We start from the raw sequence: 16,714 nt of genomic DNA, 5'->3' as shown, positions 1-16,714 counted from the left end.
TGATGAAGCAGAGAATGTTTCTGGAAACTTCCTTTGTACCCCCTGTTAATCAGCCCCACGGAAGGTCACCACTATTCGGACTTCTTTCGCCAAAGATGGCTTCACTTGTCCTCGAACTGCCTGCAGTGGGACCATCTGGTGTGCTCTTCTGTTGAAGAAGTTGAAGATTCAGGGCAACCTTCTCAGGGTGGGGAGTGCATGGAACTGTAGAGAGTTTTCCAGAAACTCATGGTAATAAGCAAAATTTTAAAACAAGAGTTACCAAAAATAGCATATGCTAGTTAAAAATCACAAACAGGGTGAAAGTTAGGAAATAGATATTAAAACTTTCCACATATACTCCATATTTTTTAATGTTTTTTTTTAATCCAAGAAAGAATGTGTTGTCTGTTATTTATTTATTTTTTTGGTAGTCATTTTTTATTCATCACACCTGCATTTTTTTGTAATGAACTAGAATTAAAAATGAGAGGCTTGAAAAGTTCAAACTTCAGCAGCACATTATAAAGTTGAATACTATTTCATTTAAATGGTTGTAGTAATAAACATGTGTGAGCCTGGCTTTGACGCACACAGGCAGGCAGCACCGTGAGGCACCCACAGGAGCGAGTTGCTGGGAAACAGCTACATGAGTGCTCGGCTTCTGGAGATGCTGCCAGACAGATTTCCAAAGTGGCCATCCTGCTGGAGAATCTCACCGGACGGGTCTGAAAAGCTCCACTTTCGGTTTCTGTACACTTTTAATTTCTGCCCAAGTAGTCCTAATAAATATTTTTTGTCTCCATGTATTTCTCTAGTTGGATATATACTTATTCAAAAGATTTTCTGAAGAAGTGCTACCATCCAAGAGAAAATTGTGGTAGTAACATCACAAATGAAACTATTTTGAGTAATATCACCACAAAACTATTTTGACATTTTGCACAACATAGGGAATGTGAAAAAGAATTTGAAAGATAAGCTGTTTAGACTTGGCAGATCTCCACATGTCCCTATTTGGTGGGATGTGAAACACATAAAATTTTTTGAAACTGTGATGTTAAAGATCTGTCTCCCACCAGAAGCAAGAAGAAAATCAAAATGGAGGATTTCACTTTGCTTAACTCATTCCAAATATACTTTTGTACAGTAGTTATGCCACAATGACAAATTGGCACAATAGTTCTCACTCTTGCTGGCTCCTGTCTCTCTCACACACACAGCAGTAGGTGTCCTTGGGTTAAGTAAAAGGCACTGTCTAAATAGAATTAGTCAGCCCTCCCCTTCCTGCATCCCCACATGGAACTCACTTTAATGTTGAGAAGAACCCCTGTGGTTTGATAGAACAGAGAAAGACCGGAAATAGGCTTTATTTAAGCTTTAAATAGGCTTTATTTAATAGGCAAATTAAAGTCATTGACCTCCATTATTTCCCTTCCTTCTTTGGCACTAGTGCTCTATATCATAAATCTTTGGGAATTAGGAGAACTTAAAATACTTTATAGGATTAATACTGATGGTTTGACTCTGAAAATCTTTTAATTGAGGCGTGACAGAAAATTTGAATAATATTAATTGCTTTATCATACTCTGAAAAAATATTGTAAAGAGACTTATATAGAAGATAAAAGTTACTTGCTTTAGGGATTATTTTGTTGTTCCTTTTGCATTCTTTTCAAATTGTATTATTTGTGTTTAAAGTTGATCTCTGCTGTTGATGTGGTATGTGCCTATGTGTATCTGACAGAGTTCTCTTAGAACTGGTGTATTTTTTCTGTTTCAAATTACAATTAATTCTGTTCAGCTTCCACCTGAAGGTCACTTATTCTAGTCTCATGGTAAATTGTTGGCTCGATGGTGTACTGGGAAGAGGCTAAAGGACTGTCAACATTGACTTGATTTTCATTATTTTCTACAGATTTAAGGGTGTAAATGACAATGTTTTCTCCCTGAGAGCTTTCTGGGGTTCTCTTTTCCCCAGTGGCCCTGGTGACTCATGCAGCTTTTGGTCTTCAATGGTTTCTTTTACAAGGGAAACCAAGAGTCACAGCTCTTTGACCTTTGGGATCTTCAGCCATATTCCCCATGACCGACTTGTCTGCCTTGACAATTTGGCTTAAGCAATTGCCTTACGGGAAGAAAGCACAGACATTGCTGTAGGGACTTGGAGCTAATTTACTTGATGCTAGCACTCCAATGAGGGGAAAGGCGGAAAGAAAGAGTGTGAGTACTTCACAAAATGTACGAGTTCGTCCCTTTCTACAATCTGAAACAGATGTGATGGGAACTAGTTGAATGAGGCCCAATATATTTCAGATGTTGGGAAAAATGAGCAACCTTGCAGATTCCCTCAGATGTGCGGCCAGTAGGGAGCTGTTTGAGTCTGTGAGACTATGTATATCTTTTGATATTGCTGAGAGATCCAGATGCAAAATCTAATTCCTTAGGAAGTCATGAAATTCATGACGTAGCATTTAACATGTAGGTCACCAAAGAAATTATGAATCTGCGTAACTCATATAGCTTATTTGCCCTTTCAAACATAGTAATTCACAATGGAAGACTGAGATTTGCATTACTCAAGGCTTTTATTTTAATTAGCTATTTCAAAATCATATATTACATGTGATTAAAAAGGGATGCTCAGAGTATCGTTGGTGTTCCTTTTAGCCGTGCTCCTTGAATCTCAATTAAAATATCTCTGTATGGCAGGGTGATAGCCAGCATGGGCCACTATGTGACAGCAGTTATAAAGGACCTAAATAGTGATATTTCAAAATTGATTTTGTTTAGCAAAGTAAATGTGCAACTTGTGATTTTTGCTTGTTATTCTAAAAATTAGTTTTTTTCCTTAAAAACAGTCATTTACATAAAACGCTAGGCTGTCTAGACTGTGAAACAAACATCATGGTCTAAAAATGCCTTTCGTTCTGAAAAGTTGAACTTAATTTAGTTATTTTTAGAATTATCAATTCTTTGGAATTGCCTTTCAGGGCCAGAATTGGTACTAAAATCTCCAAAATGAATAAAACAGTTAAGGAAACATGAATGTCTTTGGTCTGAGGATTGAAAACAAATTTTACTTGATACGAGCTGGTGGGGACAGGTTGAGGGTCCTTTACTTCAATAATAGAGCCTACAAAAAGGCTTTAGGCCTTGATTTTTTATTTCAGATTTCCCTCAGTGGTTGTCATGATGCAAGTGCTGCCTGGGCAAAACTGGTCATCTGTTACCCACACGCTGGGTGTGTTTCTATGGCAGAGACTCACAAGCAACTTGACCCCAAGATCCACAATTGTGCTCCTGTAACCTCTTATTTGGCGTCCCCTGCCATTAAGGCATTTACTGATAGCTTAAGGGAACAGTTCCAGGAAATTCACTTTTATAACTTCCCTCCAATTGAATATAGATAAGCCTCTGAGATTTTATCAACATTTCGTAAGACAAAACTCCAGAATCACCATACAGCCATGTTCAACTTCAGTCACTGGATTCCCTGTCTAATTAGAAGTTTTGAGAAACTCTAAGTAGAAAAACTCGCACCGCTCAGGCCCTTGTTGGGTTTCTGCCAGCTAAGCTCCCATGGTAGGTAGACAAATAAATACTGCACAAATGAATGAGTCTTCACCTGGTTGGGTTTTCCTTCCGGTACCTGTAGGAGTGAAATGGAGTTTAGCAGAGTTTGAAGAGCAGAGATGTGTTTCTGAACCTGGCTCAGAAGCAGGAGAGTTGTGGGAAGTGGGGTAGTGACAGAGAGGAGGCCAACCTGGAGCCCCAGCGACTGAGAGCTGCCTCGCCTTTGGGCTTTCCTGGTCCAGGGGCTAACCCAGCAGCTCTGGGCAGCTCTGGGCACCCCTGCACCCCCGATAACCTCCATTCTTCTCTGTCTGGTCTGGTGATCTGGAGTGGTCTTACAATCATTGCCGAGTTCCGTTTTTGGAGTTTTTTTCCCACGGGGCTGCTGTCTAGCAATACATTGTGAGTTGACATGCCAGTGCCATTGGATTGTTATCTACAGTGGTTAATGTAAGGATGATTAAATGGACACCACTACCAACAACAAAACAACAGTAATTGGGTACCTACTACTCTGTTTCATCGATTCCGAGATGCCCATTTATTAGTATTTTAACAACTCCGAAATTGGGGTAGATCTAACAGTTGATGATGTGTCAACATGCATTCAGTGCTATTCCTTATTTCCTAATGTCAGTTTTTACAACCGATGTGGTCTCAGTGAAGTAAGGTTTGTGTCAGGGTCATTGAGAGGGTCTGGTCCTGCCCCTGAAGTGCTCACAGGGTACTGGGAAGGCATACAGATAAAGAAGAATAAGGAAACACAATAAATGTCACAGTAGAGGCATGGAGTCAAACATTGTTTTTAATTCTTACCTGAGGATTAAATTATTAAATATTTATTGATTCCATAGAGAGGTGAAGGGGAAGAGAGAGAGGGAGGGAGGGAGGGACGGACAGAAAGACAGAGAGAGAGAGAGAGAGAGAGAGGGAGAGAGAGAGAAGGAAACAGAAACATCAGTGTGAGAAAACATTGACCAGATGTCTCTTGAATGCTCACTGACCAGGGACCGAACTGCAACTTAGGCATGTGCCCTGACTGGGACACGAACCATTGACCTTTCAGTTTATGGGACAACACTCCAACCAACTGAATCACACTGGTCAGGACCACATAGTCAACATTTTATGAAAACCTAGGTAGGGAGCAGTCAGCGCTTACCTGGGACTGGGCAAGAGATGGTCATGCTGAGTGAGGTATTCTTGAGCCTCTCAGTACTCGTATCTGTACATTTTGAATGAACCTTCTGGAGCACAGGTTTAAGTCTTTGGTCGCTAAAACCCAGAATGTGAAGCAAACTATGAACATGGCTTGATTTAAAATGTTAGGAGGTTATGAGAGCACATGCTGAAAATTGCCTAAAGTGTGAGCCAGGGAAAGAAAGAAAACCCTAATTTCAGGAGTCTGGATTGTTCTCATTTGTCCCCACTTCCAAAATATACAATTAAGAACAGTTTACTGTCTTAGAGGGACCTTTCAGATTTCACTTACAAAATACCTATTTTCAGATGCACTTTTTAAAAGATTTTATTTATTTTTATACGGAGGGGAAGGAAGAGAGAGAGAGAGAGAAACATTGACCAGTTGCCTCTTGCTTGGCCCCAACTGGAGACAGTGCCCTAACTGGGAATCAAACCAGGGACCTTTGGTTCACAGGCTGATGCTCAATCCACTGAGCCACACCTGCCAGGGCTCAGATGCAGCTGTTTTATGCAGAAGATGTCCATGGCAGAAGAGCCAAGAGGAGTGTATTGTTTAAAAATAGACTTCACATGATCACAATACTATTAACAGTATGGTTTTATTTTCAAGAAATATATCACTTGACACAGTATTTAGCTATACATTTTTATCTCACACTTCACAGCTTATTAAAATTATTTCTATCTTACCCTTTTACATTCTGTCCACAACACCTCTATTTTGACTTAAAATTTGTATTCTTCTAAGGAAATTGGAAATGTATGTAGGTACTGTCATATGTTTGTCTTTTAGTGTGTTGCAAGTTTTACTTAATGGAAGTTGAAGTTGTGTGCTAATTTCAACATCCTTGCATGTTATATTAAGCCTCCCAACTCAGTTTTCAATCTGTAAAATGGGGATGATAGCTGATTGGTTTTAGCACCTGCTGGACATTTGAACATGTTAGCTCCCTTCTTCTCCAGCTTTTATTACATGCTTGAATTCTTTTCCATGCAGTTCTGACATTAATTTATATGCTAGAAATGCACTACAAGGAACATTTAGTTGTTGACTGTTCTTTAATTGAACATTCAAGCTTTAATTGAGTTAAAATTAGTTCTTCAGGGTTTGGGCTTAAAAATAAGCCCCTCCATTTATTTACTTTTTTGCACAAATGTCTTTTTAATTTTTTTTTTTTTTTTTTGCATCCCTGTATTTCCCTGGGAATGAGAGAGCCAAAGCATGGACTCTGCCCTCCTAAGCCATCTCCCACGGTCTCAGGTCTTCAACTCCTAAGTCAGAAGTTTGCCGTTTTCATCGCCTTACAAATATGTTGTGTCCTGTTCACGTAATCTCTTGGAGAGTCCATTTCAAAAAGTATATGAGACAATCTTCGCTTTTTGGAGAAAGCAATGCTCTGGTGTGTTCTACTCCAGGACTACTGTTTTGTCTGCTAGGGCAAGAGAGATGGCCCATAGGACGCAGAGGCGACAGCGCCATTGGCACAGATGCAGATATCACACGTTAAGAGCGTGTTCGTAATAACAGAGTAGGACTTTTCCCATTATTAGGAGAAGATGCCACAGTCTTTCCAGCTCAAATATAGGCCTCGGTTTACAAAAGTTCTTCCACTTACAGACTTTTTTCTTTTATTTGCAGGGTGGTGGTTGTGCTGGCTCTGGCTGTGGGAAATGTGACTGCCACGGAGTGAAGGGACAAAAGGTGAGTGGCTGAAACTTCAATGACAGCAATTCCTTTTGAGTTGCCATCAGTGTGGAATTTATTAGGAAGTACATTTAAACCAATCAAGTAATCAGCAGTTCATGTTAAAGCCTTATTACGACTTTAATATTTTCCCCAGAGTAATACAAATGAAGCAAAACCAGGTTTAATATTATTGCTAAAAAATCTTAACAGTTACTCCTCAAAAATTGTTATAATTAGTGACAATTAATGTAGGAAAAGAGATTTCATTAATTTTTCTCTTTTGATTCAAAAAGGAACAAGTGTGTTGGGAGAAAATCTGTTGAGTTCATAATATTCTTTGGAATTAATGTATAAGAACAAAACTTAGTTTTCTGAAAAAATAAATTTCTACTGAACTTGTGGGCTCTCCATTGAAATTACCATGTTAAACAATATTTAATTTATAACATACTTGTCTAGATTTATTTACACCAACAGTAAATATATTTATTGTGTCCCAAATGTAAAGTTAAAATATTTTTCTCCAGTCAAGCACTATTCTTCTCTCTCATTAAGAATCACAGCTCATTTTCTTTGGAAGGCAAGTCACATTTGTGCATTTCAGATAGGAGAGAGGATGCCTGTGTGGTTTTTACCCAGGGACAGGGTGTATTCTTAAACTGTCCAGGAGTCACCATGGAAACCAGGTGTGGCAGTGAGAAAACATGGCCAGGAAACCAGCCTCCCATGTGGAAGCACACTGCAGGCTGAGGTGGTGTGGACTGCAGTGAGCCGCTGTGGACCACTGCCTGCTCTCCAGGAGCTGACGGTGTCAGCCTGGCCAGCATGAGATTTTTTCTCTCACTCACAGTCTGCCTGAAGCTTATGGGGTCCCAGACTCACAGTTTTGAAATTCAGTGAATTCTGTTTTACAGAAAACGGTGCCATTTCTTTTTTAACTACTTGCTAAAACACCAAAGTCATTCTTTAAAAAGAACATGCTGACGGATGGTGGCACTGGTATTGCCTGGATAGTTTTCAGATAAATGAGAGATGTGAAAACATTTTTATATTTCATTATCAACTTTATCAACTGTTGGGTTGGCCAAAGAGTCCATTTAGTTTTTTCCATAAAATAAAAGACATATTTTTCATTTTCACTAAAAACTTTATTGATTTGGGTATTTTGAGTATGTTGCTATCTCCCACATGATATAACATTCTCAATTAATGTCTCGATTTGATCCCTATCAACTTCAACTGGGCCACCTAACCACGGAGCATTGTCCAGGGGGAATTGTCCAGCATAAAACTTCACAAACCACTTTTGACACGTTTGATCAGTCACAGCACCTTCTCTATACACTACACAGATCTTTTTTGTGTTTCAGTTGCATTTTTACTTTCTTGAAATAATAAAGCATAATATACCAATAATGTTGCTTATTTTCTTCCATTTTCAATATTGAAATGGCTATACATAAATTCACCAATCTTGGTAGGTTTTTTTTTTAATGCACACTTACCTACAGCTGTCATAATACAATCTAGCAAAATTGTTTGAAATGAAGTTAAAGACAACTAAGTGCTACTAAAGCCATCTTACGGGAAAAAATGAACTTTTTGGCTAATCCAACACAATTCATCTTCATGGGCTGTTTGTTCTCTTGGGGAGTTTTTTTTAGCTAGGTCAAGTGTGCATTCTCAAGAGTTACTTTAAAATTAGAGCAAGTATGTTCATACTACGAAGATCCTTTTTTTAAAAAAAAATGATCTAACTTGAATTACATATAAGCTGTCTGCACTAACAAAAACAATTCTTACGACTATAAAAAGTAAGACATTCAGATGCCAACAAATAGGAAATGAAGGCCTATATCAACACTACTAAGTTTTTCTTGTAATGTAAAGCATCTGGAGAGGGGCAGGCAGAACTGGCATTTCTCGCTCTTACGAAGGCAGGGTCAGTCCACCGACTGTCTTGATTTCCACTCCCAAGTAGCCCCTGACCCCGGGGACACTCACACATGGCTCTGGTGCTTTTCAGACTTCTGTTCTGTGCATACATTTTCTAGCCTAATTAATTCTAATTATTACCAAAATCCACCCATTAATATAGAACGAAGTAGATTAATCCACCTATACCTTTCCAGATATTTTCAGCTGACTTGTTCATAACTTGATACCAGCTAGTGAGGGACTTGGCTCAACTGAGCAACTCAGTTCAGAGTTGCTCGAACATTTGTAGAAGAGGCAGTCACATCTGAGTCACAGACAGCACCTAGCACCCAACTCAGCAAAGAAAGGGTCTTGAAACATTTCTTGTCAGAACTGAGCCTTGATGAAACTCTTGCCGTGGCCCATATACACTCCTCTGGCCCCGGTTGGTGTTGAGTGTGACATTCAGGAGGCCCTGCTTCCACTTTGGCTTGGAAAGGTCAAGGGCCGGAGAGTGTAAAGAAGAAGATGTGCCCTTAGATTGTGATACTTTCTTGTGATGAGGGCTCAGTCAGCCTGCTACTATGACCAACTGAAGGCTTGAAATTGGAAAACCCCAGAGCTCCTGTTGGGACTGGGGTAGAGGGTGTACAATTCTGCACTTCCCAGCAAGTGAATCAGAGGTGCAGGGCCTAGGACCTCCATGGCCTTTGCTGGCCTGGCCTTGTTCCCTTGCAGGCTCCTCCATTGCCCATTTTCAACTTTTTGTGTCATTACTAAATAAAGACTATTTAAAATAATAACTTACTGGGTGGCTATCAATTAAACCATTGAAAGTCTAGTTATTGAGTGGCTTCGAAGTCCTCTTGAAATCTAGGGGAATGGCTGAATGATTTAGAATGATATATTTTTAACAAAAATCAAAGATCTGTCTTATATCCTTTTGAGCATAAAGATTTCAGGTCCCATGGTTCACATAGTATGAGCAAGGAAGTGGTCCTTCCTCTCATGGAAAGAGGAAATATTAAACTTCCACTTATTGTCTTAGAAGTGTTGTTAAAATAATTAGTTTAATGATGTGATACACCTAGAGCTTGACTGAGCTGGGATTTCGGATCCGGTTCCATTTCTCTCTTCCCAAGGTCAGATAACAAAGAAATTTATTCTTGGCTGACAGTAAGAGAAGTCGGTCTTCTGCAACTGCCACCGACTCCCACCCATTCTCAAAGCAAGCCCTAGACAAGCTCATCGGGTATAAATGCAAAATGAATGAAGGGTTTAGAATCGCAATTTAGATCTGTGGTTCAAAGTGCAGGCCTACTTTTTGAGCTATTAATGAATGTCCACAACTGTCATAGGTGGTTTTTGCTATTTTCAAATGTCTACAAATTAAGTGAGTTTTGACTTTTATTAAAAAATAGGATAATAGCAGCCACATAACCCAGAAAGAATTAAAGTTACCTAACTGGGACAGAGTGTCACTGCCTGAGAAATTTGGAAATCATTGTTTCTGAGACATGTCTTTTCCACATCTTCTTGAAAAAACACTTTGACACACTCTCTGTTTAGAAGTCACCAGTGGAAATTGGAATATCTCCAGTATAAATTGCCAAATCTCTCTTGGCTAAGTCCTGCTTTCCATGAAGGATGTGATTAATTGACAGAATGCCTTATATTCTCCAGATAGCTAAGTAAATGTTGATGTAGTAGATCCTTAGTCATTTTCTAATCCCATAGTTACCAGTATAATACCGGGTATCTTATTCTGAGTTCAACAGTTGAATTCATGAGTCTTTCCCTGGATTTTAGCGTCTTTGCTGAGTTGTTTATTTTCCTGCCTCCCTGGCTGGCTGCTCACGTCTTCAGATGTTTTCTCTTAGGTAATTAATTTGGGTTTGTACACAATGGCTTGTGTTCTTCCGGAGGCCTCAGCCTTGTGGGAATGTTATCTACTTAAACTGATTAGGGTTTTGAATGCGTGCCTACTCAGAACTCGCCAAAATTAAGCTCCTCTTTTGTTTGATAACCTGGTTTTCTCAACTATTTGAGATGATAGGAAAGACCACACATTCCCAGAAGTCACTGCTATATACTTAAAAGTTAACCACTTAGGTTTTGCTAAATTAGAACTCGCTTAAGAAGTTTTTCAAATAGTTGAATCATGGGAGTCCACATTTACGTAAAGCTGTCATTATATTCTATGACTGCAGTGTCTGAAAAAATGAACTTCATGTTAAACTAGAGGTAAGACATAGGCACGTGAAATCAATAAGTTAAGTGTTGATTATGAGGTTCTAGGAGAAATGGTATAGAAAGCATGCTACAGTTGTTCTGAGAAGGAAGTAATTCCTGGGACCTAAAATCATAAATATAAGGAGCAGCTTAGATGAATAGGATCCAGGCAAATTGTGTGTTCACTAATTCAACAGACTAACTTGGGTATAGAGTAGGGTTGTCTGTCACACATGTGCGTAAAGACACATGCTGAATTTACACTAATCGGAGAAAAAGCACCTCTGTGGACAGGTGATAAATGCTATCATAGAAAAGGTTTGATACTTAAAAGGGACATTCCCAAGTCATACTCTTGGAAGCACAGAGAGTCTTAAGTAACTGAGATTATAGTAATTCTAATGAACAGTGGGAACTGCGTGGGTATCTCATGTATTCCCAGACTACTTTAACCTGCTGATATCTAGATCCTCGCCAACAATGCGGGGAAGAAGCCTGTTATTGTGTTACTACTAACGAGATGGTTTGTAAATCACAGCCCCTCTCCCCATTCTGGGCCTGCACAGCAGTGATGCAGTCATCAGTGAGCGTAGTCCCACCTGCATTCAAGGCAGAGATCTTTGAAAATGGAATTTATGTCTTTTTGCCTAAAATGTGTACCTTATCTGATTTGAAAGAGTTGGAGAAATCTGGCCAATCTGGAAGTAATTCTCTTTCTGGCCCTGGAAATCTAGGAAGATGTTAGTGTTGCTTTAGCACTAAGTTTGTGCAGGATACTCTTCTTTTATTGTGGTAAATGATTTGTAGATTAACTGGCCATTTAGCTGCCATACATACTGACACAGTCAATAGATATTCAACATCAGACCTACATATAAACCTGTCTGAATTTTAACATTAAATTGTGTACTCTGCTCATAAACAACAGATTTTGGCCAGGAGGGGAAAATCCTGGCTTTGGAATATTTGAGCAAGGAAGAGAAAGGGGTTTGATGTATATTGAACTTCTACCTTGGGTCAGACATGACACTGAATGCTTTTTGTGCTTACTGTTATTATACCCATTTTACAGCTAAAGAAAAACCAACTAGTCCAAGGTTTCTCTGCTTTGGCACTATTACACTTTGGGTAGAAAAATGTTTTGATTGTGGGGAGTGTCCTGTGAGCTATAGGATGTTGAGCAGCATCCCTGGCCTCTACCCACCAGCTGCCAGGAGCACCCTCCCTCCCCCAACTGTGACAACCCAAATATCTCCAGATGTGTCCAGTGTCTCCTGGGGGCTGGGGAGAGCAGGGAGCAAAATCAGCCTGGACTGAGTGCCAACGAACTAACCTGATCTCTTATAGTGAATAAGAGGCCAGTAACAAGATTCAGGTGCTATCACAGCACTAATAAATTTCCACCTTTCCAGATAAGAAGATCCTGATCTGAGAGAACCCAACACAGTGAACTTGTGGTTCAGACTATCCTGGAGTCTTGAGCAAGCTCCCGTTGCTCCAAAACTGACCCCGTGGTATACATGTCGCTCCCTTGGCCACCTGCCAAGGGAAGCTCCCCTTCTGAAGCCTTTTTCTGAGTGGGTAGCAGTGGAGGGGTTCCTGGAGGACCACAAAGAAAAGAGCCTGTTCCTTCAGGGCACTGGGCAGACCTCCCAATTCCTGTTGTAGAGAAGCGTCCACCAGGACAGGAATGTCAAGCTCATTTTCACCGGGGGCCACATCAGCCTAGTGGTTGCCTTCAAAGGGCTGAATATAATTTCAACTCCTTAACAATCAAGGAGTAGTTACATTTATACAGTAAATTATTTTGGCCCTTTGAGGGCAACCTCAAGGCCGATGTGGCCCCCGGTGAAAATGAGTGTGACACCCCTGCACTAAGGCTTCCATCTGGTTAAACAAACAGCCACAGGGAACCACCTTGTCAGTGACCAGGAGCAGGTCAGAGGTCATCTGCCCAAGTCTGAGCCCCGCCCACACCTGAGGGAGGTTAGGGGAAGCCCAGCCCAGAATGCAGCATTCATTCCATCTCATTCAGGCCATGTTTATTTTTTACAGCATTCAGGGCAGACTGAACTGAGGGTTTCTTAGGCCTGTGTCAAAGAGATGCATGTACATAGTGAGGATTGGGCCCCTCCACTCCCTTCCTTCAGGAAATCCTGGCATATACTCTATCCTGTAGGAAATTCCTCACTCTGGTTAAAAGGGAGTAACCTTTGTTACTTAATGGGCATGTCTCCTTGATTTCCCAGGAGGTGAATATGGCCATACAGTTTATCCATTCTGGACACAATCAAAAGACTATAGTCACCAACAGGAATAGAGCGCTGTGCATGTTATACTTTATTTATTGACTAGTTATTCTCTTTTCATTCCCAATTATTCTTAGTACCTGTGGAGAATAGATTTGGGTCCTCAAGGATTATTAACTAACAAGATTATCTTTCATTTTTATCAGAATATTGAAAAATTTCCCCATAAATTAAATTCTATTAACCATTGTTCTGAATGTGAATTTTTATGTAGGCTCTTTGCAACTTTGGATTAATTAACTTATTTGGACTGGCTGGATTATTAATAATAACAATTATTTATTAAGCACTTACTCTGAGAGGTTCTGTAGCACATTTGAATTAGTGAAGATTTCAAAATCTAGTCTATTTCTAAAGAAATTTCATTTTCTTCCAAAATGTATAATATATAGTCAAAATGTAGTAAAAGCTGCCACTTAGTATAAAATGTTAGAAGGCTTATTTAATTAAAATTAAGATTTGTTGAGTTAGTGCACTGTGTGTATTTGAAATTATTCTACTATTTTTGAGACTGAGTGGACATCTTTATTTTCATGTGTTTTGAGCATTCACAAAAGTCAATAGTGTCTAGTTCAGTCTTTTCCAAAATGTGATTCTCAGGCCACCTTGGGGATGTCAGTAAATGCTTCCTTTGGGACAGAATGTGGAAGAGTGTTCCAAGGACAGATAAGTTTCGGGAACTCCGAGTTGTGATTAAGTGGATGTTTGTTTTTTCCACTCCAGGGTACCTCAGAACCTTTAAGATGTTCCTGAACCTTTTAAGGAATGGCATATCATGTACAGCCTCCCAAACCTATTCGATCACAGATATCACTTATTTTTCACCTCAGGGACAGCCTGTAGGAAAGAATGTTTTATTGAATAAAAGTCATGATTCTAGTGTGAATTTCACTATCTGTTCGCCAAGTGTGTTTCGTCAAGTGATTTTGATGCAGTTAACCTATTAAAAAAGGGAAATGAACTTTCATCAAGTTTTCCAGTGTTGCTAAAAGGATCAAGTGAAAGGTGTATGTAAAAGAACTCAGGAAATTTAAAATGTTATCCATGCAGTAGATACCTGTCATTTTAGCAGTAGTTGAATTTACAAGTTGTGACAAAATGAGGAAGGAGTTCGCTTGCTCGCCCCGTCCTGGGCAGGTTCCCAGCCGTAAGCATACAGGCACAGATCATACGTGCACCAATGGAACGTAGGAGACCTGGGAAATGGACTTGTGCCACCTGTGGCAGAAGCTCTCCCGGAACCCGAATTAAAGAGATACTAGGATGTTTTTAGAATCATAGCACCATTGTTAGGAAGCGTGTTTGTAGCTTTTGGAAGCTTTTGGTAGAGGAAAAATGAAATGTACTCACTTGGGAGGTCTGTCTGGAAACATCATCCAATTTCTAGTCAGTGTTGTGATTTTATCTTCCATTTCCAGAATCGTTATCCCTTGAAATATAAGGGAAACCAGCTCTCCCTTTATTCACTTCCCCAGCGTTTTGTTAACTGCTTTTCCTGATGTACAGCATGTATAGTTACAAACTCCTATCCGCCCCTGGCCAATTTTTCTTGTCCTAGTTATTATTTAAAAGGGAACCTTTGAGGCATGTCAGTTACTTTTTGCCTTATCATGGGTTTCAGCCCTTCAGAGTGTCTACTTTAATCACTTTGGGAACCACTGGTGTTCACCACAGGACCCGATGGCATGTTAGCTGGTTATTTGGGTCAATACATGTTTTTTTTCTGGTGTCTTATAATACCAGGATTGTTTCCAGATGTCTCCTATTTCCTATTTCCACATATTGCACATGAATCATCATCTGGCAGAGTCATCGTGAGAATCAATATTGGTTTCCACATTTACCTACTTTTGTCTTTTTGATAGTTCTTTCGAAACAAAAAATTTTTAAAAAATGCCTGAATCCAGGGATGAAATATCAACAATATACTGTAGGGAAACCACTAAAGATGGATTTATGCGAAGTGGCTCGTCTTGTTATGCACACCCGGCCCACCATCGGACCCCACTGAAACAGAGCTGTCCCATCCTGCAGGAAGGACAGGGGGCCACACTTCCCCGCTTTCCATCTCATCTTCTCATTTCTCTCCATCACCTAAAGTCTGCTTCTTTGCCCTGTGCTTCTGAGACTCGTTAAACCTGTGATAGATTATAATGATAAAAATCTATGTTTTCTTAATTTGCAACTATATTTGGAACGTACCTCCTCAAGAGCAGCTTCAAAAATAGTGAGTTGATTTTTTTTCCACGTTTACAAGGAGTAGTAAAAAATTAAATGTCTTGAATGGAATTTTGTGTCCTGTGACTTTGGAAGCCCAGAAAACCTCATGTGAGTGTGCGCTGTCGTCAGTATGCTGGGCCCCGACAGTCCTCGTCTTGACTATTAATGGAAAATTATTTTTTCTAAATACGATCCCGCCAAAACATTGACTGGCAAGAATAGAGCTTCCTTTTAGAAAGAGCAGCATGATCCTGTACACTGTAATTCAAGATCGAAGACTTAAAACCCACTCTGACAAATGAAAAGTGGGCATTTGGCTTTCCCTCCTGTTTGTTGGTGCAGTGATTCCCGACAGCACGTAATGGTGCAAGATAATGATGTAGTGTAGGCGTGGGGAACTGCACCCACAGAAATGGTATTAACAGAACCCTCATGCTTGTGAAGTGGTTCAGCACAATGTGCAATTAAACAAAGGAAGAATTAGTCAGAGGTAAGAAACAAACCAGATGACTGTGGGGAAGTGGTGCCCCTTTGTCTTCTTTTCCCTTTGGCAAACCCATTAGAAATGTTAAAGGTATACCCAGACACCACATGCATGTGGCTTAGCCTGCCTCCACTGGTTAATGGCATAGTGTTATAAGAGTATAATCCTTACCTGGCCACAAACTCTATTGACTCTAGATGTCTTCACATGAAAAACCAACATGAGGAGCTAATGATGATTCTTGGCTAATCTCTAAAATGCTGTCATGAAATCACTCCTGGTTTAAAGTCCTTCAGTAGGGTTCTCCTTCATTAGTGTGAGGTTATGCCCACCCACATGCTTGTAGGCCAACCTACAAAGAGATGAGAGATGCTTTTGGTAATGAATGATAGATATGAATCTCTCAGACCTGTCTCGTTACATCCTGAGGATTTGCCTACAGAACTTTTTATGGATGTCTCATGGAAACGTGTGAGGGCCGTGTGTTGCTTCACTGATTCTAGATAAGAAATCCAAGGCTCTAAGTTGATGTGAATTTTGAGGTCTCTAAAGCTAGCTAAATGCTTGAGGTTGAAGTGGTTTTCCCTAGAAGGTTGGTAAAGGAATTAAGTCTGTTTATAGTTTATCCAGTGAGCTTCCGTGTCCACCATCCCACCCCATCCCTCCATGGGTCTTCTTAAACTCTGCTCCACGGTGCAAGTGTGCCCATTGGTTTAGGCGTGGTTATAGCAAGACAGGCATGACACTTGTCCTTGGGATCTTACCTCATGGCAGGGGAAAACATCAGTAAAGGAACAGCATCAGTAAACCCCCTGAGCTTGCTCCACTTTGCCCCAAGCAAACTTTCTACAAACTCAGAGGGATATAAAGAAGGCAGTCCCGTGAAAGTGCACCCCATAGGGACTGGAGCTGAGCTATGGTCACAGGTCAGGGACCTAAAATTCCGGCAGCACACACAGTGCACTAGGCCCCCCCAATTTTGTTTCGCTAATTTTCATCATGTTTGCCCTGATTGGGAGTAGAAAATTGGACGTGGGAAACTGCCACGGATAATTGTGCCCCTTGCCCCAAACTGGTCTTCTATACATAAATGATCCCAAATCAGTA

At 40.2% G+C, this 16,714-nt stretch overlaps 1 protein-coding gene across 1 annotated transcript in view; it reads left to right on the top strand.

The window, feature by feature from the left end:
* The window catches only part of COL4A1 (collagen type IV alpha 1 chain), a 164,000-nt gene that overhangs the window by 54,919 nt on the left and 92,367 nt on the right, over positions 1-16,714 (top strand). The window contains 1 exon segment of the mRNA XM_028526657.2: positions 6,398-6,460. Coding sequence (XP_028382458.1) covers positions 6,398-6,460 — 63 coding nt within the window.

The sequence above is a fragment of the Phyllostomus discolor genome, chromosome 11 (genome assembly GCF_004126475.2).
Source record: "Phyllostomus discolor isolate MPI-MPIP mPhyDis1 chromosome 11, mPhyDis1.pri.v3, whole genome shotgun sequence".
In the NCBI taxonomy this organism is placed as follows: domain Eukaryota; kingdom Metazoa; phylum Chordata; class Mammalia; order Chiroptera; family Phyllostomidae; genus Phyllostomus; species Phyllostomus discolor.
This window is presented reverse-complemented; position numbering and strand designations above follow the sequence as displayed.